The following is a 25,550-nucleotide window of genomic DNA, read 5'->3' as shown; positions in this document are numbered from 1 at the left end:
CATAAACTTTGTAACTTTTCTTATGTAAACTAAATTAAAGTTACAAAACAGCTTTATTAAATTTAGGGGAAAGGAAGGTGGAAGCGTTTTGACAAAAATGTTTTAGTCATTAGTCATCATGTCATCCCACTTCGACGTTGTGAGATGTAGGTGTTTCCAATGGTGGTAGTGGCCTTCAGCTGTTGCTTTGATTTGAACAGTGAGTAACAGCAGACCAAATGCCCTGAGACAGTAGAAGTGACAGAGTAGCTGGGGTCAGGGGGGACAGAAAATGGGGTAATTTTTCTCATATAGAAAATTCCTTGTTCTGACATTTCAATATTATTGAAGTTGCTGAGGACTTCCTTTGCAAAAAAAATTATTTGGATTAATGCTCACTATACGTGCTACAAACCTGGGTGGCGTACCTGTTCCTTAAAGAATTCCTTCTGACACTAACAATCATGTACGTTCATCATGTACTTTGCACCTTAGCGATGTTCACGGATAGTTTCTGAAGAGTAAATTCAGATTTGGAGTCATGTGCTGTGTTTTATATTTGTCAAGAGTTACTTCTAAGATCACACTGTTGTCTTGTATGAAGCGTTATGAGAAGAATGTTCTTAGGCTGTCCTAATTACCAGTATTTGCTGTGTGAGGGTTTCCATGGGTACACTTCTTAGGCAAAAGATGAGGAATGCAGTTCTGTAGGGTGGTGGTGAACAGGCTTGCTAGAGAGAATAAGCAGGAAAAGGAGGACTTTGAATGGGATACGCATGTGAAGACAGCAAATATCTGTCTGCACTTTTTCCATGTGCTTCTTGTGATAGTGTCAGATGACTTCTGATCTGACTAACAGGCATGGACATGGCAATTCACCTTTGCCTGTCATGAATCAGCTCTTCTGGGTGTGCTCTGCCTATGCCGCTTCTTAATCTTCATGCTCAGGTTCTTCTGTGTTCTGCTCTCTCCCCACATTACAGTACCTTTCTCAAATCACTCTGTTTGTCTGTGTTTGTCACTTGAATACCTTAGTGATGTCATGTTTTAATGTGCAAGGCTGAGGTCACAAGACAAGCTCCTGTGCAGGCTACAAGACAAAGTGTTCTGAGCCACTGAGAGGATGAGCTTAGGAGTTCTGGCAACAGTGAGTGCTTGTCTTCCCCACATCAACTAAGGCAAGTGCAGGTGCATTTACCTGAGCAGCGGCTGAAATGTCTTTAGTCAGTCAGCACACTTCTGCATATTGGTGAGATTCTTAGACTTGTACTGATGAACCAGTATAAGGGCTTTACATCACACCTGCTACTGTTAAAACTGAGTCATGATTCTGTTTCCATGGACTGTGCTGAAGGGAAACTTGAGCTGTGTGTGATGTAATTACTGAATCAGTATGGAGCTTTCTCTGCAGGATGCTCTCACTTCAGTGCAATACAGCTCAACTTTTCTCCTCCAAAGTGCTCAGTGAAATTTTGATGTGCTAATGAAATCAGCTGTATTAAGTGCAATTGACAATATTTATTTATTTTTCTAATAGAGGCACTAGCAGTCTGAATCTGGTATTAGCACTTTCAAATTAGAAATCTGAACACAGTAGTACTTAATTTTTTTATAATGGAATTGTGAAGTTTCTTACAATAACAACTCAGCTTTTGTTTTCACTGAGTTTACCAACTTTTATGAAAGAAAACAGAGGCTTGAATGAACTCAGTGCTCTGAATTTCTGTGCAGAGTATTTGTACTGAATTCTGAATCTGGATGTTATCCAATATCTGAAATTGCTCAACTCTTGGAGTTGGGTTTGTTAATGCACAGCTCCAGGAGTACAGAAAATCTGACCAGAGTACATTAGATAACGTTTTTGAAGAAAACCCCAGAGAGAAGGCTATACAAACTGTTGAATACATAGTTCTGAGCAAATTATTCTTAAATTATTATTATTTCACTGAATGTGGATAACTTTACAGAATGAAATATAATGTTGTAATATTAAAACCCTCTGTGGCCTGGAAAAGACAGTTATTGGAACTTTTTGAAACGTGCAATTCACAGAAATTAGTTTACATTCAGACAAATTTTTGTTGTATCTTCTGGTTTTTTATGGGGGCACATGAGCTTGTCCAACTATTGCTTGTTTCTGTCACATTTGCTTGCCTTTCCTTTCACATTCCCCCCAAATGACCTTTTAAAACCTTCACATTTAACACTCTGCTCTCTAACTTGCACTCTGAAATGAGTTGTACTTTTTAGAACCAATTGTACTGTAGGAAAGGTCATGAGCCTTTTGTTTCTGAAGTGTCCTCTCTTGTTTAACAGCTTGGGTTGAACAAGGTGGGCGGAGACCTATGAGGGTGCTGCAAAGGAAGGTGTAGGTGCAAGGAAGAAGAAATTTGGTGCAGAAATCACTTTGTTCAGTTGTGGAGCAGCAGGATTAGTCCATGCATGTGAAGCCTTGGTCTTGGTGAATGGCTCCAATGTTGTAAGATGCTGCTGCATTCTCCTGTTCTGTGCTGGAATTGGGTATTGGCTGGACGTTTGTGGCTTCCACAGCAGCGCTGATAAAACAGCATTGAAGCATCTCAGTAGTGTCTGTGCAAAGGTCAGTGATAGAACCAGCCCTTCTTAGAGTAGTCTGTGTTAAACTGTGACAACATGCAGGAATGCTTGTGGAGGGCTAATCCTCAGCTCCCTTGGGAAGGCTGGAATAAAGAGCAGGGATTTGGTGGCCACTTCAGTTCACTTAGCAGACAACAGTGACATGCATCTTAGCTCCTACTTGGTCTTGGCTTTTAGCCTGGAGGAGGGTTGCTCTCCTGTGTTAGCCACTTGAAACAGCTTCAGGAGTGCAGCCTCTGCCCTTTCAACTGTTAAAAGCATTTCTAGATCACATCAAGCTAAAGAGTTGGAAAAATTAACCCTCTCTCCTTATAAAGGTATTTATAAGATTTGCCTGTGCATGCATATAAATCATGCTTACAAAATATTAAAATTATTTCAGACGCAATTCTAACTTCGGGAGCGGGTGAGTAATACCGAATGACTTTGGTACTTGGGAGACTTGGGGATATGTCAGTCACCTCCTGTGGACTAGATCACAGTACAGTTGAGTTCAAAAAAGTTCAGGTACTGAATTTCTTACGTTCAGAAGTTCCCGTAAGCAGTCCTACAGACAGGGATATATTTGGGAATGCTTTTAAATGGAACTAGGGAAATAACAGATATTTGAAAATAAATATTTCTGTCACTTTTGGGTAGCACTTGGTGGAAATGCTGTAAAATGCTTATGTATAGCTGGACTGGATAATGAGTGCAGGGATAGGTATGCAAAGAAGATGAAAAATGCAAACAGAACAATGTATTTTGTAGTGAATGTGGGTTTTTTGAAACAGTCAGTCAAGCTAATGAACCCATGTGCACATTGATAATGCATCTGCCCAATTTCTTTGTTTTTAAGCAAAACGTGGCTGTGTGGACTGCCAAAGATGACTTGAACCTCTGAATTGAACTTTGTTTACCCAAAGAAATAATTCTGTATTTGTATTGAAATGTGTTAGCATGTGAACTAGGAATTTGATTGAAATTTGATTCGATTTTGGCTTATTGTTTGCATTACTGAAGCACTAAACGTTGACTTGGTCTTCATTAGAGTTGTATCCTTGGTCCTTGTTTTAACAGCAGGTAAAAAGAAAGTTTTGTTTGTAATTAAATGAAGTTATCCTGAATCTGTAGTTGTTAGGATGTCTTCTAGCGAGTCTGCTCTGGTCGACTCATCTCAGAAGTAAATCAGATCTATTATAAAGGACTTTCTTGTACACTTGTTTTTTTTGGGGAATCCTAAAAGAGCTTGACCAATTTTTACCTTCTCGTGAGGAGAAAACTTTCTAATTTGTTTAAATAATTGCTACATAAACTTGCTGGCTGAAATTTGTTTGCATCTATCAATGTGCAAATCACTGCAGGACAAGGATGCAACTGGTTTTTCTGTGTGATTTTAATTTTTTTTCTCAGATATTTCAGGATTGGTGGACTGATACTTGGCATCCAAATATTAGCACGCTACTGGGTGCAGTCAGCTGTAATTATGTACAAACTTGACTGGATAAACTCCTAAGTCTACTATAATACCAGTGTTTTTGAGAAAATATTTGAGATCCTATGTGAGTAGTTTAGAGTGGTTGGCCTGCTTTAAGGAGGAGAGACTGTTTCATAACTTAATGACTGTTTGTACATTCAAAGTCCTACGCAATTGGTGGTAAACAGAACGTAAGTCTTTAGCATTAGTGGCTTGCAGCAAGGGTAGGTTTGCCCATGCCAGTCAGCTGCAGGACTGTGGTTTGTTTGGTTGCTTTTGTGTGTAGTCCTTTTCATTGAGAAGGTATAGGGTATGTATGAGTGATTTAATTACCATGCACACGGATCCCAACACATGTTCCTCCTTCCCTTTCCAGTGAAACTTGAAAACAAATCTATCTAATCCTTCAAAATTCAGTTCTACTTACTAGAAAGCTACTTTCTGTGCTGTCTACAAGAGAGAGTTAAGGAAAGTGTTTTGGATGGAATAGACAAATTATCATAACAACAACAAGAGGAGCAAAACATATTTTTGGCTATAACTAGTGAAAAATGCCGGAGGTGATGTTATATCCGTCCATGTTATCACTTCATTCAATCTAAGTCAGGATTTCCTGGCATTCATCTAGACTGAAGCAGTGGACTTTGCTGTTCATGCTATAGCAACTTTTGGGTGATCAAGCGTGGCTCCTTGTGTGTGTTCTTTCCCATATTCTTCCCAGTTGGGTAGATCAGTACTGTCTCATAAATATTCAACTTAGTTTTTCTTCCTTCCCTTCCTGGTTATTGCAGACTAACTTTTTAACTTTTCAGTTGCAATCTCTGTTTTAGAAAGATCAAAACGCATCTTGTTCTTACAACAGTTTAACATCACCATTTACAGAGGTCTTCCCAGTATTATGTTAGCTGGTCAAAAAAACTGGGCTGCTTCAGCTCTCAGCACTGTTAGAGAGCCAAATCTGATATCTTTTCATAGAATAGGAATTCAGGAGGTAAATTACAATTTCTTTTTAAGTGAAGTGATACTGCTGAGTTTATGCTTTTGGGTTAGATGAAACTGACCCCTTCTAAAGCAGTTTCCTTTGGAAGAGGGACATGGGTTCCCTGGATAACATTTGCCTCTAGCCCTCTTTGAGAGTGTTCTTTTGTAGAGTGGGAGTGCGTGTTCAGAACAGTGATGAGAAATGGGGATTTGCAATCTTTCTGTGCCTCTGGAGAGAGTACCCTAAACTTCTGTCTGTAAGGCTTGAGAATGTGCCATATCCTCTGCAGTTCACAAAGCCCTCTTGTGAATGTAGCCTTTTCACAGCAGAAGTGGAGGAAATTTGTGAAGAAACGGTTGCTGTTAACATGCGGGTGTTTTTAGCTACTTTGAGTGAAGGTGTTTGTGTGTGTTATAGCAGAGAAAATATTTTTCATTTAGCTAGAAAATATTGGAGGGGAATGTTAAACGCCAGGAATTGTTCATCTCTCTGTATCTATGTATTTACTTACGTCCGATAAAGAACCCTTTTTCTTAGTAATTTTTTTTTCCATATTCTAAAATTAATCCTTTGAATAGAGGTTTGAAAGGTGTACACAAACTCTTTCTGAAGTAAAAAGAATAAAATATAGAATTATAGGGCTTTATAGAGGAGAGAGAAGGAGCAGGAAAGAGCAGGCAACCAAACCCATGCCTCAGGATACCAGCCCTAAGGTGGGGTGATGTCTGTCCTGGCCTGCTCCCTTATGTACGAGATACTGAGGTCTGAGATCTGTCAGTACTTTTATTCAGCATTGCAATGGAGTAAGAGCTAGTACAGTGTTATAAATACCAGATTCTGCCTCGCATTGTTGCTCAAGATTCTCCTTCAGATGCACAATGCGTAATTCTTCCTTGTGTTCAAGAGAAGGTGGGGAAAGGCAGAGGCAGGATAAAAGATTTCTCTTAATCTCATTTTGTGGCAGAGGCAGTTCCCAGACGTGCCTTGGCAGTGTCTGTATTTAGTAGCCGTGTTCCTGGCTGCAGGCCCAGTCACATGGAACAAGTGACACGGGAATGATGCATTGGAGACACCCAGCGCTGCCCGAGGAGCTGGGCTGGGCTGGGCTGGCCCGGGTGAGATGCAGGACCCAGCACTGTTTGCTTCAGGATGACCGCTGCTATTTAGCTTGAGCTGTTTGGCTACAGTGAAAACTGGAAGCTGATTACTGCAGGTGACTTGGAAAAATAAATAGGCAAAGAAGCTGTCAGATCTTACAGAGTTAAATTACTAGCAAATTTTCAGTTCTTTGAAAGGATAAAGGTCGTCACTATGAAACAGCTTCTGCAAAATACTTGACTTACTTTGGGTCAGCTGAGCTCTCCTGTTAGAAGCTGTGGAGATGATGGCAGAAAGTGGGATGGAAAGGGGAAAGTTGTTTGAGACTAAGCATGGCTTTCTGTATGGAGAAAAGAAGTAGGTGGTGCACCTAGGATGGTAACCTTACTGCAGACTTTACTTTTCTTTGTTTAAAGACCTAGATTAACAAAACCCACACTTTTCTTAATGGTAAAACACAATTGAATGCATGCTATTTTTCATGCAATTACAAGCCTTTAGCTCTTCCTTTGCTAATGAGGAATTCCACTTCTGGAGCCAGCAACTGAGACCACTGTTTCTGTGCTGTTTGTGGTCCTACTGCAAACAAGGGACTACTCGCTGGGTGTTTTCTTTTATATTAGGGTTTTGTTTTATTGTGAGTTTTATTTTTTTATTTCTACATCATTACTGAGATACTCTATGACAGCTAGCTCCCAGACTTCAGACTTGTAGATAAGCTCGTGAACAGTGATTCCTGATAACTTTGAGAAGCTGAGTTGTGACGCACTGGTTTAATGGGCTGCTCTTTATGTTTGTGGAAGGCTGATGTGTGCACTTGTTGGTGACTCCAACTTGTGTAGATATGTTTGTTAACATCTATCAGCATGTGTCTGTGTCTTGTAATTTCTTTTGAATGCCTGTGATGATACTGCTTTGTAGCAATAAAGGTGATGGAAAAAAATGCTTCTAGCCTTACAAAAATCCAGTATATTGTCCTTTCCTAAGCAGGGAATCTGTGGAATTTTAACTTTTCAATGAACAAATATATCCAATATTGTTTTGGACTTCTTAGAGGAACACAGAGAATTATCCTAAAAAAAAAAAAAAAAGTTACCCTTCTGTACTTGATACTGATAACTTTTATTTTCTCCACCTGAACGCTTTCTTCAGGAAAATGTCCTGAGAGAGAGAGAGCAGTGCTCCAAGTAATACCTTCCTTCACTTGTTGCGTGACTAATCTGCAATGTATCCCGCCTAACTTGTGTGAAACTGGTAACTATGTATCATGCTTGAACAAGGTAGTTCATCTGAGGTTAATAGAGCTTTGCCATATTAGGACTACTCTAGGTCGTTGTGGAGAAGGAATGTGGTGTGGCATCAGCACAGCCCTTCCATATCTGAGGTTTTAGAAAGAGGAGAAACAATGCAGGGTAAATTATTCAAAATCAGAGGGAGGATGGGAACCTGCCTTCCACATAAGCTGTTCAATGGACTAAAAGAGGGAAAATCATCATTAAGCAATCCAAAAGAGATTCCACTTCATCTTTAAACGTGTGTTTTGGTACTAATCCTGAATGTCAGGGTCTAGGCATTTTTTTGTGTATCAATTGTGCTAAATGTATGTTCTGCAAAAACAAATGCTCACTGAAACAGCAGGTATGATTCAAACTTTTTTTTTTCTAAGCTTCTCTAGCCACTTCTAAAAGCTGTTTAGAAAATAAAACCTTTCAGAGGTCTCTGAAAATATTTTCTTAGATTTGAAAACAGTGTTTAAGTTTTAGTGGACAGCTGTAACTGTAACAGTCCTGAAGTTTTAGTGGACAGCTTAAATTTCAGTGGACAGCTGTAACAAGTGGATAGCTGTAACAGAAAGTTATTCTTAACTACATCACATCTATTTATTTCCTCTTTCCCCTACCCCAAATTTTCTTGCTGAAATGTTACCTTGAGTTGAAATCATTTAGGGAATTGTCTCGCAGTGAAGATGAAGGACAGGAAATGACCTACAAACAGAGCAGGTGACATGCTGTCACATAGCCTAGAAAAAGAGTGATTAAACTCTGCTTCACAGAGGATTATATCTGCAGAGCAGGACACTTTCTTCCATTTTATTGTTGTCTACTATTGTTGTCTACTAGTGTTGTCTACTTTATGGACTCTGTGTGTTTTTCATGTGTGGATTTATGTATTATTTTGTTGTTGTTGTTGTTTAGAAACTGTTCTGTGGGTTTGCAATGTTAATTCCCCAGGTACTTTAGGATTTATATTATTTTACAGATGATTGCATTTACAGATGAGGTAGTGTTGTAAAACACATCTATTTAGTGAGCTTACAGGAGTTCCTTGTTTTAATGTCTGATGTGAATTTGATAGTTTGATGAATGTTCCAGAATTTTGGTTTGTTTGGGGAAAAGGTAGTACAGAAGTGAAGGCTACAATTTCCTGATCTCAGTCAAAGTGTAATATTTCACTTATTTCATTCGCGCTTCAAAGACAACTGGTAACAGTGGTGTTTAATAAAGTAGTTTTCCTCAATGAGGTGAGGGCTAAAGTTGTCCCCTCCTAGATGGTTTAAATCATACAAGAACAGGCCAAAGATTTCACTTGTTTGTCGCTCTTAGGAGGAGAGTGACTGTGATCTGGAGCTTGTCACTTCTCTGGGGATTGAAGTGGAGCTGGTTCTTCTTATTGCTATAGGTTTCCCTCAGCAACAGAGCAAGTTGTTCAACCTAACCTTGCTCTAGTTTTTTTCCTTCACTTCCGTCCAATTTTTAGAGATTGGGCTTAACTATGATTACAAAATAATTTTAAGGGTGCTGTGTTTAGCAGGTAGCACATAGCACTGGATTTTGAAATCTTGTTTCTAACTCTACTGCTGGTCTGGTTGACCATTAACAAAGTTATTTTCCCTTTTTAACCTGGAAGGGAAATTGCAGTAGGGCTGTTGTCTTATAAAATGTCTAAAACTTTACTGATGGGGAGAAAGCCCATCATAATTCATGAGAAATGTGAATTAGGAGCAGATATGTCTGGATAACTTTTTTTAAAGCAATAATGGGGAAGAGGGCTTTGTTCAGCAGTAGAATTACCAGGGCCTAATGGAAAATCCTGTGTGCAGCTTTGGTCAGGGCAATACTAGAAAGATTATTATTAGAAAATTATTATTAGAAAAATAGATATTTAAGCTATTAGAGAGTACCCAAAGGAGGGCAACAAGGATGGTGAAGGGCCTTGGGGAGAAGCCATATGAGGAATGGCTGAGGCCACTCAGTTTGCTGAGCCTGGAGAGGAGGAAACTGAGAGAAGACCTCATTGCAGTTACACCTTCCTGATGAGGGGAAGAGCAAGGGCAGGCACTGATCTCTGTGGTGACCAGGGACAGGACCCAAGGGAATGGCCTGAACCTGTGCCAGGGAGGTGTAGGTTGCATGTTAGAAAAAAGTTACTCACACAGAGGGTGTTTGGGCACTAGAACAGGCTCCCCAAGGACGTAAGTGTTCACAGCACCAGTCCTGACAGAGTTCAAGAAGCATTTAGGCAATGCTTTGGTGCATAAGTCTGACTCTTGGGGATGCTCCTGTGCAGGCCCAGGAGTTTGGCTTAATGATATTCTGTCTTCTGTGATCTGATTCCTTTGTTCTGTTCAACATTTTATATTTATTTGGTTAGGAGTATTTTATTAGATACTTTTGTCATCAGTATTGCCGTTGAATTATTTAAGAGGCACATGACTATAAATTCTCATCAAGCAACTTGAAGTCTGCAACAAACCTTTTTTTATTGTTTTCCTTCATACTTTTTAAAAAAACTTTTCGAAGTACTAGTGCCAAGTTCTTGTCCAAGTATAAGTAGTGTTTGTCCTTAGAAATAAAAGCATTACAGTGTAGAATATCTAGTGTGCTTCTTGGTGTCAGTAGTTAGGTTTTTTAAACTGATGGCCATATGGCAATGATGACAAATTCTTACTTGCTCCTAAGCTCTATGAGGTTGCTAGGGGTTGTCAGATGACACTTGCTCACATGAGAGCCATTAACAGGGTGTTGTAGCCAGTGTTAGAACAACCTTGCAACTAAGGGCGAGTCACTGCAAAAGCAACTATGCTGCCTTTTTTTTTTTTTTTTTTAAGAGGCCATATGGTTCAGTCTTGTGACTACATAATTGCCAGCTACCTAAATCACATACCAGGAAACAAACATAGCTAAAGTCAATATTAGCTGTTGTATCTGCTACAGCTTTGCACCAGGCTTAGTAGGAGAACCTTTGACAGCAGCAAGAGCAAGTCCACGATGGCTTCTGAAACCTGAAAGTCATGTCTGTTCTGTCTGGAATAATTGCAGGAGTACATTAGCTACAGCTGTCTTTTTGTATTAATGGCTTATAGAATATATGAAGATTACTTTGCCTTTTTTCTTCCCAATTGGAAATTCAGCAGACTGTGTTACTTTATAGGGAAGAAAGCTGATGGTAAATTACCATTGTTAATGGTTGATCGATAGTGAAGAAACTGCTTGAGGCTGTTTCTCTTCAGCAGGAATTTAGTTTCTTTGAGTGAGCTTTACAAGAGGGTTTGTAGCTAAGAAAATGTGTGGGGGTACACCAAAAACTGCAAATGGCACTGGGGGGCAAATAGAAAGAGCAAGACACAACAACGATTTACCACTTGGAAACAATCTCTCTTGTACCAAATTGGATGAAAGAATTAGAAAGTCTTTGAGAGATGAAAGTGTCAGCTGCGCGAACAAAGTGACTAGACTGCTGCAAAACAGGTATGCATGTAACTTTTTTTGATGTATATGATTTTTGACAAAGAAAGGCCATTTTTATGTAACACTAGATTTATAAACATGTGCCTGAAAGGCTATTTTGTAAATAATTGAAAAAGTTCTGTTAGAAGCTTATTCTTGATGATGATGCTGACTGAAACTCCAGAAAGTCTTTGCTGTTTGAAACTGAACTGACATTCTTGACTCTGATGTGTAAGATTTATGTATATGCAAACTGAGGCAGAAAGGGTAATTGCCTTTCTTTTCAATTAAGGTTAAATAATCTTACCTTCTCTTTTTAGTTTCCTAATTAGTTTCCCTTGTTTTACTTTTTTTGCCACCTCCTCCTGTGTTAGTAGTTCAAGTACTGACAGTGTGTGGAGCTGACAGAAGGGAATGCTGTGAAGTAGGGGAAGAACAGAAAGGGGAACCCTCTGCTTTACTTGTCAAGTTACCTCTAATTCAATTTACTTGTTGCCTCTAATTCAAGCATTACATCAGAGTAATCTGAAGTGGGAATAGTGTTTATTTAACTTTTGTGTTGTCCTTTTCAGACACGTGCCAGCATGTCTCCAATGTCTGACTCTTTGTAGCTATGTAGCTGTGTTGAAAATACAGTTCAGGGTGTTTTTTTTCCAAGTTCTAGCACCCAAGGGTGTTAGAATTAGTATTCTACATTCAGGGTTGCTGGTCTACAAAGCCATAAAATACAGATAAATATACAGGGATGTTTCAGCCTGTTTAGTTCTCTAGCCTGCATGTAGATGTTAAAGTGGAGGAGTGAGGAGTTAATCACTTTCAAAAACAGTTTAAGGTCAACTTAAGTAGTTTTTTGAATATAAATGAATAGGTCACTCTTAAGTTATTGCATGCATGCTGATAATTATAAAGGTGAAGCAAAAGCTTTCTTTGTAAACATTAGAGTTTGGAAATCTGTATTAACTGAAAGTATTTATTAAGGGTAGAATGATGCAAATTTTCTGTGAATTTTTTCCAGGAACAAACAAGTCTGCTTTCCCCTAAGTAAGAGAAATCTTGCCTCCACGTCTCATAACTGTAATTGAAGAAATGTTGAACAAGTCAAAGGAAAGTAGCTTATATGTACATGTAGGAGAAAATAAAGCAAGCTTAAGCTTCTCTGGGGACAAAACTTCTCAGGATATCTGTAAGCTGTTCCAAACTTGTGGCTTTCTTTCAAAAAAAAAAAAAAAGAAAATCCATAGCATATTAGTATCTCTAGTAGACCTGGTTCTACTGTCATATGAACAGAGACAGCTTGATTTGGTTTATTTATTTTGACTTGAAGATCATGTTTATTAGTTCTAGCATCTTCCACATCCAGTAAAGATAGAGTCTGAAGGTGAGGATAGGTAAGCTGACCGGTCAAACAGACTGATGGTGTTGAAGGAGCCACTTCTTCCTTTGAATTTTAGCATCATGCTCCTGTCCTTTTTCCCCTTCTTCTGGCCTTGGCCTTTCAAGTCCTTTTGGAACTGGCTCCTCTTAGGGAAGTCAGCTCACTGAGCAGAGAGGACTGACTTGAGAACAAGAAATCTGAATTAACATCCCAGCTAGCCCTGGACTCACTTGGAATGTATCGGGAAGGTTTTCTTTGTGCCCTTTCCTAAAGGTATATAGTCCCATGGATGAAGTGAGTTAGTGTAAGTCATGCTGCCACCAAGAGGTGCATGTTCCACTGCCTTCTACTTCTTCCTTTGTCCAACCATGTTTCTGACCCACTTTCATGGACATGCCTGGACAGACTTGTGCTGCTGCAGAGTTCAGTTTACCTATGGAAAGGTCCAACAATTACCAGAGCAGACACAAGTAACAGGAAGTGTAACATAGTTACAAAAAGGGGTGAAAGGATATGTGGGGCTCTTACTTTCGTGGTCAAATAAGAAAACGTGTTCAGTCAGAACAGCCACCTGAAATGTGAGCGTACACACAAGATCACATTAATTTGGTTAATTTGGTTGATTTTTAAGAATATGCAGGACCTGGCATTGCTAAATTAGCAAGAAGCTGATACAGAGATAAGGAGGTAACATTTTGGGGTTTTGGTTTTTGCTCATGTGAAAACAGAGCTGACCAATGAGTCTATGTACTGTCTCTTCTTCAACACTCTGCTTTTAGGAGATGAATGAATACTCTTGCTGTCCCTGTTTTGGGGCATCTGTGCTACATAATCTCACTTAAACAGTAAAGGGTGGAAGTACTGTAAGCAGTGCTCATCAGCTTTTTTGATGGGCATAAACATCCAGGTCATCTGGCTAGTCTTGGGTCTGCTGCTGGATTCCATGTGGAAGTAATGAGACTACATGGACTTGTATGCTTGTATAAATTGCCTATAGATATGCTTGATGTTACCAAATGAGAATCTCTTCTGTAATGGGTAGGTCTGCTGCAGGAACTGCATCTCTAAGCAATGGAATCATTAAAACATAAGTTTGCTGTTTGGTTAGAACTATAAAGAAGCATTACCTGAAATTACTTCCCTAGATTTGGTTTGCTAGTCACATAAAGCTCTGTATGATAGGTTTTATATAATTTCTTAGCTCATTGCTGTCTGGTACTAGAGAATCTGTCTGTAGTTCTGACAAATTGCAGGAATCTTTAATTCTAGCATGTTGTGTGGAAAACGCTGTTAAATTTGCTTCTACTTTAACATAAAATCCAGTTCGTGTCTTATACAGAAGTCAGCACTGCATGAGCAACATGAGGTTTGCTTTAGTGCTTAATGAGGGAGTTCATTTGTTCATAAGGAAATCTGAATCCATACAATCCAGCCTGCATGCAGTCCTGCATCAGAGGGCAGATGCAGGGCTAGATTGGCTCAATCTGTATCTGAACTGAATCTGTCAGTTTAGACTTGCAAGCCTGTGGTCTGAAGTATGGATGCTTCTGTGCCAGTCATGGAGATAAATAAGGCTCTGCTCTTCCATAGAATTTAAGCTAAAGTCATAGAGATGTACCTTTTCTTTGCTGTTAAAGGAAGGAAAGACCTGCAGCCTTTTTAAGAAAACAGCATACTTACATCAGGGTGTCTGTTGCAGCAAATAAGCAAATAGTTATCTGTGTAACTGAAGAGATAGTGGCTTATCTGATACTGAAGACTATCAGAATCATGTGGCTTAGGATGAAGTGTATTGATGGCTCTGACTTCTCTTGCATTCAGTATAACTGGGTTTTGTAATGGCATTGCACAGGCAGTAGGCTGAGAAACTAGTAACAGACTTCTTAAACAGATGGTGTAGTTGAACTCTCTGTGTAAGCAAGGTGTGTAAGATCTTCGTTGGGCAACTATCAACAATGGTATCAAGTCTGGTCTCATGCAGGTTAATGTAATGCTGTGATTGCCTTTGAAAGGGAAGTCTTGAAAAGAAATCTGCCTGGCACTCTTGGCAGTTCTAGAGGCAACAGGTTACATGCACATCAGGAAGTTTCCTCACTGTGGAGGGCAAAACAGCCTTTAGCATCATTCCATGATAGGGAACCTTGCATATTATGTACCTACAGCATACTTGTATCAGAATACCTTACAGTGAAAATAGGCATCTGGCTTATTCTGTCTGAAGATGTTTAAAAACAAATCTCGAGATTGAGGTTTTTCAGGTTTGAAAAGATGCCTATTTAGGCTTGTTTTTTAGCCACGTAGAAAGAGCACAAAGAAGAAATTAAGTTGACTTTACTTAAAATTATTTTAAAATCAGAAGTCTGCAAGTGTACTTCTAAAGCAGTTATCCTGACTCCAGCAGGACTTGATAGTGTTTACCTCACTATTGATTTATGGATGTTGACAGAATGGCATGGAATAAAAGAAATAGCTTCATAAATTCAAGTCTTTCATCTGTATAGGGGTTTTATGCTCTTTCTTCTCTCAATTATCTGCCTTCCATTTCTGTAGAGCACAATTTGGGGAAATTCCTAAATGAAACCTTCTTTTGGGTGGAGGATCAGCGTGGCCTTGACTGAAGTTTGTTAAACCAACAACTATTAATATCAGTTGTACTCTCACCCCCCAGGTGCAGTCCATCCAGGTCAGGGCTGGGGCAATGTGGCTGAGCATCAGTGCTCTGTGGCACTGCTTTACACAGTGTAGGTTTTTTCCCATTGATTTCAGCTTGTCAGCTACAATAACCTGAAAAGTGTTTTCTGTAGCTGAAACTGAGGCCAAGCAAGTCTCCGTGCTCTGATGTGCAGACTGACTCCTTTTGAAATGAGGCAATGAGGTTTCTTGTCATTGCTGCAATGATCACTTTGGCTCCTTGGCCCCTGTGGTAGTGCAGTGAGGCAGGACGTGTGCCCTGTTGTATCTCAAGAATGGGCAGGCTCTGGTTTCTGAGAATTATTTCACTTCAGGTTGAAGTTCAAGTATCTTGGTTTCAGGTACTAAATGGTTTTTATTGTAGCCGGAGATCAAGTCTCAGCAATCAGTGGCTGAAATGTCTCAGAAAAGGGGGAAGAAGAATGGAACAACATAAACCTTTTCTATTAGCTGCCAGACTTAAACTTTGGGAAAAATCTTAACTTACATAGTCAGGAACGGGTCAAAAGGAATTAGGCTTGTGTTGTTCTGAGGAGGAAGAGAGATGGTGTAAGCCTTGTGCTTTTGGAAGGCTGCAGTAGAGAGGATGGTAATGCATTGTGTTTTATTGCATAAAATAGTACGCTTACCTTAAAACAAGGATGATCCAGGCTGTGTACAGAGAAGAGAATAACAAGAGTTAAGGCCAGGAGCAGGTTGCTGAGACAGTTTTATGTTCTCTTTCTGGAAAAATTTGGAAAAAGATTGGATGAAAATTGATCTGGCTTTGCTTGCCTTTGTCAGTGACACTGAGCTTAGACACTCCTTTCGAGTTCCTTTTTGCTTGGAGCTATGTGATTTTCACCCTGGATTCTGTAAATGCTAAGTAAAATATATCTTTGCCTAATACCTGTTTATTCACTTAAATGAGCCTACAAAATAAGCACACTATTTTAACATCTTGTGTTTCTAATCCATAGCTGGTCCTCTTCAGAGTTTGACTTGAATGAAATCCGCCTGATAGTTTACCAAGACTGTGAGAGGAGGGGCAGACAGGTCTTGTTTGATTCCAAAGCAGTCCGCAAAATTGATGAAGCTGTGGTTCAGGTATGAAATGTTAATCCTGCTGTTGTCCTACTGCTCTTTTGTTTTCCTTTTCAAAAGCAGTTATAGAACAGTGCCAACTTCTTAATCTTGTGATCTTTCACTGTGATAGTTGCAACAAGCATGTGTTAGATTACAACAAGCCTATGAACATATCTGATATTTGGTATTTATAATATAAATATGGTATTCAAACATAACAATCCAGATTTGCTTTCAGGCAAAGAAATCTATTTCCCTTTAAACTGAGTATTTCTTCGGCCTTTCTAATGTTGACTGGGTTTGCTTTTTGTTGTTGGCTGTGCAATCCATTTCAGTGATGTTCACCATGTGTCTAAAGGTGCTTTTCTTCCCTTGGTGTTTGGTTTAGTAAAGCTGTTGTCTTTATTCGAATTAAAACAACTTCACTGGCTAACACGTTGTATGATGTGACATAAGCATGACACATGGTGATATATATGGCCATGTAAATTTTGGAGACACAGAAGCAAGAGCAGATGCTGTCAAGATGCAAGTTCTTTTTGCTGTTCTCCAAGCACACAAATTATGGAGTAAAGCTTTCAGCAAACTTTGGTCATTTTAAGATGAGTAAAGCAGTAGTGTTGTCTGTTTTGTGGTAGTTTTGCTTGTTTTTTCTACTCCCTTTATGTTTCTTTTCTACATTGAATTATTTCAATTTTTTGTTTGTTTTGATGTTTTTTTTAGAACCAGCAGCTTCAGCTTATTAGACTAGCATGGTTTATTGCAGAGCTATATATATACCTGCATAAGCCATATAAGAACAGTCACAACTTGTAGAACTTACAAAGACATCTAAAAAGCAAGAATCTCTATTTCAGTCACACCATAAATATGCCATTGTGCTGAATCAGTAAGACTGATGAGCATCATCAGCTGATGTCTGATCATCTACTTAAGAGCGTAAATGGGTCAGACTGGTTGTTAATCTTGCTTCCCCTCTTCCTCCACCCCCTCCCAAAATCAAGGTCATTACTTTGTGTCTGAAGTTGTTTTAAAACAAACAGCATCTTAGCAAAAAATACATTTCTGGCTTCATTTAAATACTTAAATCATTCCACTTGCTTGAATACTTTAGCTAAAAGTTGAGTACAAAATGTACTATCAGAAACTCTCTATGAAACACTGACATGAAACAGATTATAACCCCCCTCATAACACATGATACAGCTATAATCTGTTTTCTAGCCAGACACTAATCTAGGTTCCCTCTTAAAACAGCCAAAGTACTTTGAATGCCATGCAAACACATAGATGTTGAAAATTATTTTGAGTGTTTAGTTGTTCTCAAACAGCAAAACTAAATCTTGATTCATTTAAAATTAAGGCAAAATTACTTTCAAACTCAGTGCTGTTTAAAGTCAAGGAAGCATATGTGTGCATACTGTGTGTTTTTCTGAAATACAGTAGGGCTTATTCACATTGAATATTCAAATACACTCTTTGTCTTTAACCTGTTAATTTTACCAAATGATGGATTATTCATCCCTTTTTTTTGCTGGCTGTTCTTCTGTTTAGAAATCTGTTAATGACTTGGGGAGCAAAAGTTACATGCAATCAGAGTGATTAATTGTGCAAATGCTTACGGGAATTTTTGTAAGAAACCCAAAAGGGACTAATTGATAAGGATTGGGAATGATCTTCCCATGAAACTGACTAATTACTCTGATTATATTTCACTCCTATGAAAATCTGACAGTGCAAATGTGAGAGCAGTTCTCCATTTGCTCCAATGTTGGCTTTTAAAAAATATATTTTAAAACTGATACATATTTTTTGAACCAAATAAGAGTATTCTTTGTTTCTGTTGCTTTCCTGTAGTTTTAAGAAGATTCTTGCCATGATATGTTTAGAGATGGCAGTTCTCAGATTTACTTTAGTAGTTTTTATCACATTGTTTGTTTTGACATAGAAAATAGCCGATGAGGCTTCTGTAAAGACTTCTGCCAAGAACTGCCAAGCAAGCAATGGGAACAACGTTTCTTCCCATAGTCCCTCTGTCAGCTGTATGCAGAATATCAAAGAACAGATACCGAAGTATCAGGTAATGTTTGTTACTTCGTTGCTTTTCTCCCATTTTACTGAAGAAGTTAGTTTATTAAAGCCTTCACTTAGATGCATTGAATGACTTAGGCTTCTATTACATTACAGCTTAATCTGAACCTTGAGATATCTACTCTATCCTTAAAGTGTTGTAGAATAAAAACATCTGGGTGCATCTTAACCTTTTGGTCTATTATCTTTCAAGGAGTTATGAAATATATCTAATAGCATTTTGTCATAAGAACGTTGTAAGAAGCAATATACTGTTCTCTGTTCATATCTGCTTGTGCTTCAAGTCAGTTCTGAAGAAGCTGTTGAACATGATCTATTAAGAGTTCCTTTAGTCTGTCTTACTCTAACATTAAATTTCAGGTACTCTAGCTCTTTCTTAGTAAAAGCGTTAGCATTTCACCTAGAAAAATGAAATTGGAAGCATGCATAGGTTAAGGTGGGAAAAGAAAATAATTATATTTAACTGGAAGATGATTTGCTTCAGAGTTAACAAACTTCTCTTCGTTTTTTGCTATTGATGATCAGTCTTTGAAACAAAATAAGCAACTGATCTGAAGACTGCATTTCCAAGTATAATTACAAATCTTTTTTCAATAAAAAACATTTCCATGAAGCTTTCTATGAGAGCAGGGAAGGTGAGTTTACTCATTTGAATAAGGAAGGCAGTTTATTTTCTGGGGATCCAGACCACAGAATCCAAGTCCAGTTAACATTTACAGCTTTTATCAAACGCTCTATTTTATGGGAATGCTGCTGGATATGGCTATTCCTTTGGAAATGCCGTAGATCTTTTTTTCTCTCTTGCCTTTGGAGAAGGGTAGCACTGCTCATCTAGTGAGCAAAATGCAGGATTTCTTCTTGCTGCACTTGTTAAACCTATACTGAGTGCACACTGATCTTACTCCACAAAGAAGTTAATCTTTTCCATGTATTCTCCATTCCAAATGCATTGCTGTGGCACTATGCTAAGTTGAAATAGTATGCCAAGTTATTTTTGACTTGGCTGTTTCCATCTTCTTGTCTGTGTAGTACACCAGACCAGCCTCCGATGTCAATATGCTGGGAGAAATGATGTTTGGCTCAGTGGCAATGAGTTACAAAGGCTCCACCTTGAAAATTCACTACATACGGTGAGTGTCCTCTTCTGTGATACACTGTCTTGTCAGGCACTTGGAATTGATGACTCACTGAAATGACTGTTTATCCTTTCAGCTCTCCCCCACAGCTGATGATAAGTAAAGTCTTCTCAGCCAGGGTAGGAAGCTTCAGTGGAAGCAACAATAAGTAAGAACTTCTTTTTTTATATATAATTTTTTTCCTTTCCCAGCCAGTGCAGTTGTCTGTCTGTCTTTCTGCTTTTATAGTTCTGGTAGAAAATCAGAAAGGCAGTTGTGGAGAAGAAATCTCTGAATAGATCCTAGTTAGGCCAGCCAAGTTTTTAATTTAAAAAAAAAAAAATCTCCAAGTTTCTATTTCTTAATTTGTCCAGGACATGCAATAAAATTCAGAGGTTAGGTGCTTTGGACAATCAAAACTTCCGTCTCTTCCTGCTGTCAGAAGGATGAGGAAGGGATATGTTGAGGATGCTTTGTCCCCATATCCCACTTCTGTTTCCTTCAACAGATATGCTGTTCTGTTGTACCTCCTCCCTAAAATGGTCAAGTATGAATAAATTGCATCCCAAATGTCATATAAAGAAGCTTCCAATAATTCAAATATAAAAGAATAAATGCCTGTTTCCTTCCAGTTGCAGAAACCTACCTGTCCTTCAATTTGACTGTAAAGTTAATGTTCAGCCTTCTTTTTTTCATAAAATAAACGTAACCTTAAGCTAATATTAATGCCTATTGATCACATTCTCAAGGAACACTGGCTTTCCCCCCTGCTTTAGCTTGCAAGATAGCTTTGAATACATCAACCAAGATCCCAGCCTGGGGAAGCTGAGCTCCAATCAGAATGGTTTGGGAACCTGTCGCAGTGGAAGTAATTTAGGTAAATATTTCCAGGCTCTATGTCTTTCTGACGACACAAGGCCATCTGTTCATTCAGTTTTGGCTTTTTTTTTCCCCAGTACATCACCTCCTTGGGTTTTTTACTTTTGTTAATTTTTTTCCCATTTTTTTCCATTTTGTCTACATTGCTTTTGTTTCCTAGGTGTGTTACAGCTGTGTAGCAGCAAACTGCTGCAGGGTGTGTCTGAAGGAGGTCCCCTCCGGCTCATCCGCAGTGCTTCTTTCTTTGCAGGTTTGTGTGGAATGCCAGCCACAGTGTAACCCATCCATATGTACACACAAATCCAGCTTCTTCTGAATCTTTGCAGGGCATGCATAATTAGTCTCTAGAAACAGAGGGCTAAAATAGTGACAACAGGTGTATCTGGCATATACTTAAAAATATGTCTTCTGAAAAGAAATGGCTAAATTACTGTGTTTAATTGAAGAGTTATTTTTATGCAGTGTTTTTAAAAATGAATTAGCCCTTATGTTTCTTAGAGAACTTATGTTTCCTGGCTTATTGCTGGTTTCTTGCTAACATGCAGGTGTCTTGGTGGTGTACAGTTTTTTCTTTTATCTCTTGCTACTTTTCAATTTGATGGCAGACATTCAAAATTCTTGAGCTGAGTCTGGGTGGCATTAAGGGTTTTTTCTCAAGCAATATAAATTTCTTTAATTCTCAAAACTTTAAGCTACATAAAGTCTCCTTTTACAGGCAGAATGATGATCCTTGCAGGTGGGTAGATCTAAGGCCTAATTACTTCTGTTAATTTCAAACATGTGAATTGAAATACCAATGCAGTTTCTTCACAGCCTTTGCAAATCTTGCATGCTCTACAATTTGAGTAACTCTGCACTACTAACACTTTGATGTAATGTGACATAGGTTGAATGTTTCTGACCGTGAGGCTTTGTGTACAGTAAATCTCAGCTCAGCAAGTGAAACAGAAGCTTTTAATGGACCTTGTGCTAGCCTATTTCATTATGATTTAACCTGTGTTAAAGGACAATCTTGCACACTCAGAGTTTATCAAGAGTGACAGATGAGCGTACTACCAGCCCTCACTTTCAAAGTATATCTGATTTCTGATAATACAGACTGTATTCATATTCATGAGCTCCTTAGAGATGTTTTTACATTTACATTGGGGCAAATAACCTTCCTCTAGTAACATGATACTTAGCATAGGCTACTGTTTGCTGCCACCTCTCTTCATACCACACTGATTTTGAGCAACAGGACAGGATGTGATTTTTTTGGTTTATGACCTTTAAACTTAAACATTTTTTTTAAATGTTGACAAATAGTCTGATGAATTATGTAATATTTTCTATTGATCTGCTCTGTTTGTTTTAGCACACAGCACACCTGTTGATATGCCTAGCAGAGGACAAAATGAGGACAGAGACAGTGGCATTGCTCGGTCAGGTATCTGCTGTCTATCTTGTTTGCCTGCTTTTTTAATTGTTACAATTCTTTGCTGCAGTGATTCACCTGAAATACAGACACCTCATGACCTGTAAATCCATAATTGTTTTTATCTCCTAGGTGGTTTGCCTTCTGCATTTGCCCCAAGCTTTCATGCAAAAATATTTGTAGTTATATCCTTTGTTTACAGCCACCATGTTCTGGGTTCTTAACCTATTTATAATTTGGAAGAAGAGCTGGTTGAAGCCTTTATTAGTGCAAATGAAGAGGAGTTGGTTTTTTACACTGGATAGGAAAATAAAGTCTAGAAGTCATCCTGTCTATTGTAATGGGAGTGCAACAACTCTTGGGAGAGAACACTTTTAATGAAAATAAGATACATTTTAGTATGTTTTAGTAGGAACAATATGCTACTTTATAACAAATTAATGTCCTCAAGCAGCAAGATTTATTTCAAATAATTGTCTCTCCTGTTCCAAGTGAGTTGTGTGAAAAAGATTAGCAAGCAAGAGCAATATTTGTGCAAAATTGATAGAGTATGAAGAACAATATTTAACCAGCACTCTTTGTGATTCATTGTATGTGGGATTTCTTGCTTTCTTCATAGCATCTCTGAGCAGTCTTCTGGTTACTCCTTTTCCATCTCCAAGCTCTTCATCATCATCTTCTAGCAGCTACCAACGTCGTTGGCTCCGAAGTCAGACAACCAGTTTAGAGAATGGGATTATTCCAAGATGGTGAGTGTAGCACCTTTCTTCTTACAACAACTGTTTGGCAGTAATTTAAGCTAAACAGAGCTTAAGCCTCTTTTCTTGAAAAGTACAAATCCTGTTATTAAATGTTCTTGACTCAGTCTATCTTTGTGTTACATAAGATTGTCAATATTAAAAAGATAAGTTTTGACTGAATGTGAGCTTCAAAGCCCAATTTGGAATATAATTATTTTTTATAATTTGGAATATAATTATTTTTATTGAATATGTAGGCTGTGTATTATTATGGTGTGAATGTATAGACTCTATATGAACCCAAAAATAAGTTAAACTGTTTCTGAAGGAGCAGAGCCATCCTGTTGAGATGAAAGGGATTGTAACAGCACTGCTGCCATAATTACTTTATACTGTGATGAAGTCTGACTAGTGAGCAGTTAGTGAAATTTTGGAGTAATAGCCCATGATGACTCTTTTGGCTGGTACAGGATGTTCCTGATGTGACTTCTGCCAAAACAGGAAGAAAAAAAAGCTGTGATCAAAAAGCTTGGCTTCTGTTTTGGAATTTTATTAGCTTTTGTAGCTCAGTGGCATAACAAAGCATGGAATGCAGCAGACTTTTCATAGCTAATAAGCAAATTCTTCCCTTGTCATTTGCAAAACAGCAAATGATTCTTGATTATCCTCTCTCTGTACTCATCTACCTGTACCCAGAGACAGAATGGAGTTAGTGGAGACCTATGAGAAATTCATGCTGTTTGGTCTGTCTCCCTTTTCAGTTAAAAGAAGCATGAAAGTTGCATAGTCAGTAAAAAATAAAAATTAAACTGTGTTTGAAAAGACTTCTTTCCCTAGTGTCAACCAACACTTGCAGCTTATTCTAGGTATTCTTAGTGAGTCATTTTTAACATGAGGAATTGTGCTATGGTACTAATGTAGCAGTCATGCTTTCTAAATCACACTTGGAGCTGAGAGTAAACCGGTTGCTTTGAGTAAACTGAAGTACATTTTAGTCTAGTTTCCTAAAGAAATAAGGCTGACAGCAGCCTGTGTAAAAAAGGTTAAAACATCTAGGCCAAATAAGATCATTTCAGCCTAGTTTAAGAAGTAGCTAAATCTTCAGAAATATAAATTTCTACAAAGTGTTCTGAAAATTATGAATTGTTTAGAGGAAACAATTTGTAATTTGGGCTGCTTATTTGCTGTTGGGAGCAGGGTTGTTTATTTGTTTGGTTTTTTTCCACACTGGAGAACCTGTGCTGGGGGAAGATACTGGAAACAGCACATGATTATTTTCACTGTCTAGAACTATTCTTCAACTCGGACTCTTTCTATAAGCCAAAAAGCCTATTCAGATACTTGTTTTCTGGTTACTTGCTAGAGAAACAGTAGGCTTATGGTTAAATACTTCAGTGCCACAGAGTTTGCACCCCAGGTTGTTACAGCCAAGATTCTACAGTCTCTGTGACTGATGTTTTAGGCCAATAGCTCAAAGAAATTGAAATGTTTAGTTGGAACTCCACATAGTCAATTGGCAAGCAAGCTGGATTAGCAGTTTTGTTGAAAAGGCTTCTCTCTCAGACCTAAATTCCTCAATTTCTGTTCCTGGGAAGCAGTACAAAAGTTTGTGATGTTTCTTAGATGCTGACTGGCCATCCTTTTCCGACTTCCTTGGGAATTTCTGTCTCTGTATGCAAGTTCCTGAAGTTCAGATGAGGTTATGTTTTTGTCTCAAACTCTTGTTTTCCCACAAGCTGTTTTTTGCTGGGGTTTAATTGTGTGTTTTATCCTGTGTTCATGGACTCATACCTCTGTGATGAGAATTTTTTGTATATTTAACTTTGTCAAACCAATTAAACTGTAAGCCATTTATTTTTAGAATGGCTTAAGAATGAATGCTTAGCCCTGAGCCTTTCCTTTTGTTAATTGCTTCGTAGTGTTCTATAAATACTACAGACTCCATTTCAAGATAATTCTGATATGAAAAGACTTCAAACTTTTAATTACCACTCACTGGTATTGCAGTCCTGACTTAAAAGAAGCTCTAAAACTGAGCTATTTCCAGATGAGCTGCTGCTCAGAATGTCTCCATGGCTTTTTTTTTGTCTTTTTAACCCTTTTCTCCTATAATTTCTCAGTAGATGAAAACCCCTTATTCAGCTGAAGTTCCTTCCAACAGACATTTTGACCATACTTTTTTACTTACTTATGTATATGTATATATAGATGTATAAAACCACCATGTTTTTTCAGTGAAATTGATCAAGACTTTAAGCAAGAAAAATTAATAATTTTGTAAAACCAGCAGTATCAGTATCTAGCACTGGAAGCCTGATATCTATAGAACAGGGTGAGGGAATTGCCACCCTTTTGTATAATCACAGTAAAACTTATGCTGGACTGAGACTTGTGGATATCATCCATCAGTTGCCTGTGCAAAGCAGTAGCTTGGAATTCTCATCAGGTGGCTTGTAACTTGACTTATGATTGAGTCTTAAATCTCCAAGGATGGAGATTCCACAACCTCTCTGGACACTGCTGACCCCTTGACTGACCATATTCCCCCATTTGACATTATCTGCAAACTCACTGTGTTGTGATCCACAGGCCAGGCTGATAACCAGAACATTAAGCAGTATTGATCCTAATAGCCAACCCATGTGTAATATCAAGGAGAGACATAATTGTTGAAGGCAATGTGGCAGAACTATCAAATATGCTGCTGAGCACCTAGAGAGGAGCTCTAGTGCTGGATGCATTTCACAGCTCCAAAGTTACCTTTAACTTTTTTGGCTATGATTTTGTGTGATGTATCTCTGTTCCCTTTTCTTCGTCTCCCTGAAACATAAATCCAAAAGGAAAGTGTTCACATCAGGCCTCTGGGGATTGTCTTCTTCCTATTTGAACAAGCACAGGACTTATCCATCAAAATGTCAGGTATCCTCTGTTCAGAAACTTGTGACAGCAAAGCCTTATGTAGTCAAAGGAGTCCTACAAATTAATTACCTTCCACTATATAGAGAGCTATGGATACAAGCTGAATTATCTCTCAGCACACAGGTAACTGTTGTAACAAATCTGTCTTACAGGTCTACTGAAGAAATGTTTAGTATGGCTGATGAAAGCTGCAGCTCCAATCCTGCAATGGTTCGGAGGAAAAAAATTGCAGTCAGCATAATCTTTTCTCTGCCTGAAAAAGAAGAAGCACAAAGAAACTTCCAGGATTTCTTTTTCTCTCACTTTCCTCTTTTTGAGTCTCACATGAACAAGCTGAAATATGCAATAGAAAAGGTACAGAATACTAATTTGGCATAATGTGGAAAAATGTCAATCAGAA

The 25,550-nt window shown here is 38.4% G+C and overlaps 1 protein-coding gene across 3 annotated transcripts in view; it reads left to right on the top strand.

Annotated features, from left to right (window-relative positions):
* FNIP2 (folliculin interacting protein 2) overlaps positions 1-25,550 on the top strand; it is a gene marked incomplete at its 5' end in the record, with an annotated part of 49,761 nt that overhangs the window by 6,473 nt on the left and 17,738 nt on the right. The window contains 10 exons of one of the 3 annotated variants that reach the window (XM_083860972.1): positions 2,867-2,912; positions 15,884-16,010; positions 17,938-18,069; positions 19,110-19,210; positions 19,293-19,364; positions 19,972-20,072; positions 20,235-20,324; positions 21,432-21,503; positions 22,111-22,240; positions 25,303-25,504. In XM_083860972.1, the coding sequence (XP_083717098.1) occupies positions 18,034-18,069; positions 19,110-19,210; positions 19,293-19,364; positions 19,972-20,072; positions 20,235-20,324; positions 21,432-21,503; positions 22,111-22,240; positions 25,303-25,504 (804 nt within the window). Of the gene's footprint in view, positions 1-2,866; positions 2,913-10,648; positions 10,880-15,883; positions 16,011-17,937; positions 18,070-19,109; positions 19,211-19,292; positions 19,365-19,971; positions 20,073-20,234; positions 20,325-21,431; positions 21,504-22,110; positions 22,241-25,302; positions 25,505-25,550 lie in introns of those variants that run through there. The other 2 variants (XM_083860970.1, XM_083860971.1) reach the window with 2 other exon arrangements.

The sequence above is a fragment of the Zosterops lateralis genome (assembly GCF_965231275.1).
Source record: "Zosterops lateralis genome assembly, chromosome: 5".
NCBI classification, from domain to species: Eukaryota; Metazoa; Chordata; class Aves; order Passeriformes; family Zosteropidae; genus Zosterops; species Zosterops lateralis.
Note: the sequence above shows the minus strand (reverse complement) of the source record. Positions and strands in the feature narration are given on the sequence as shown.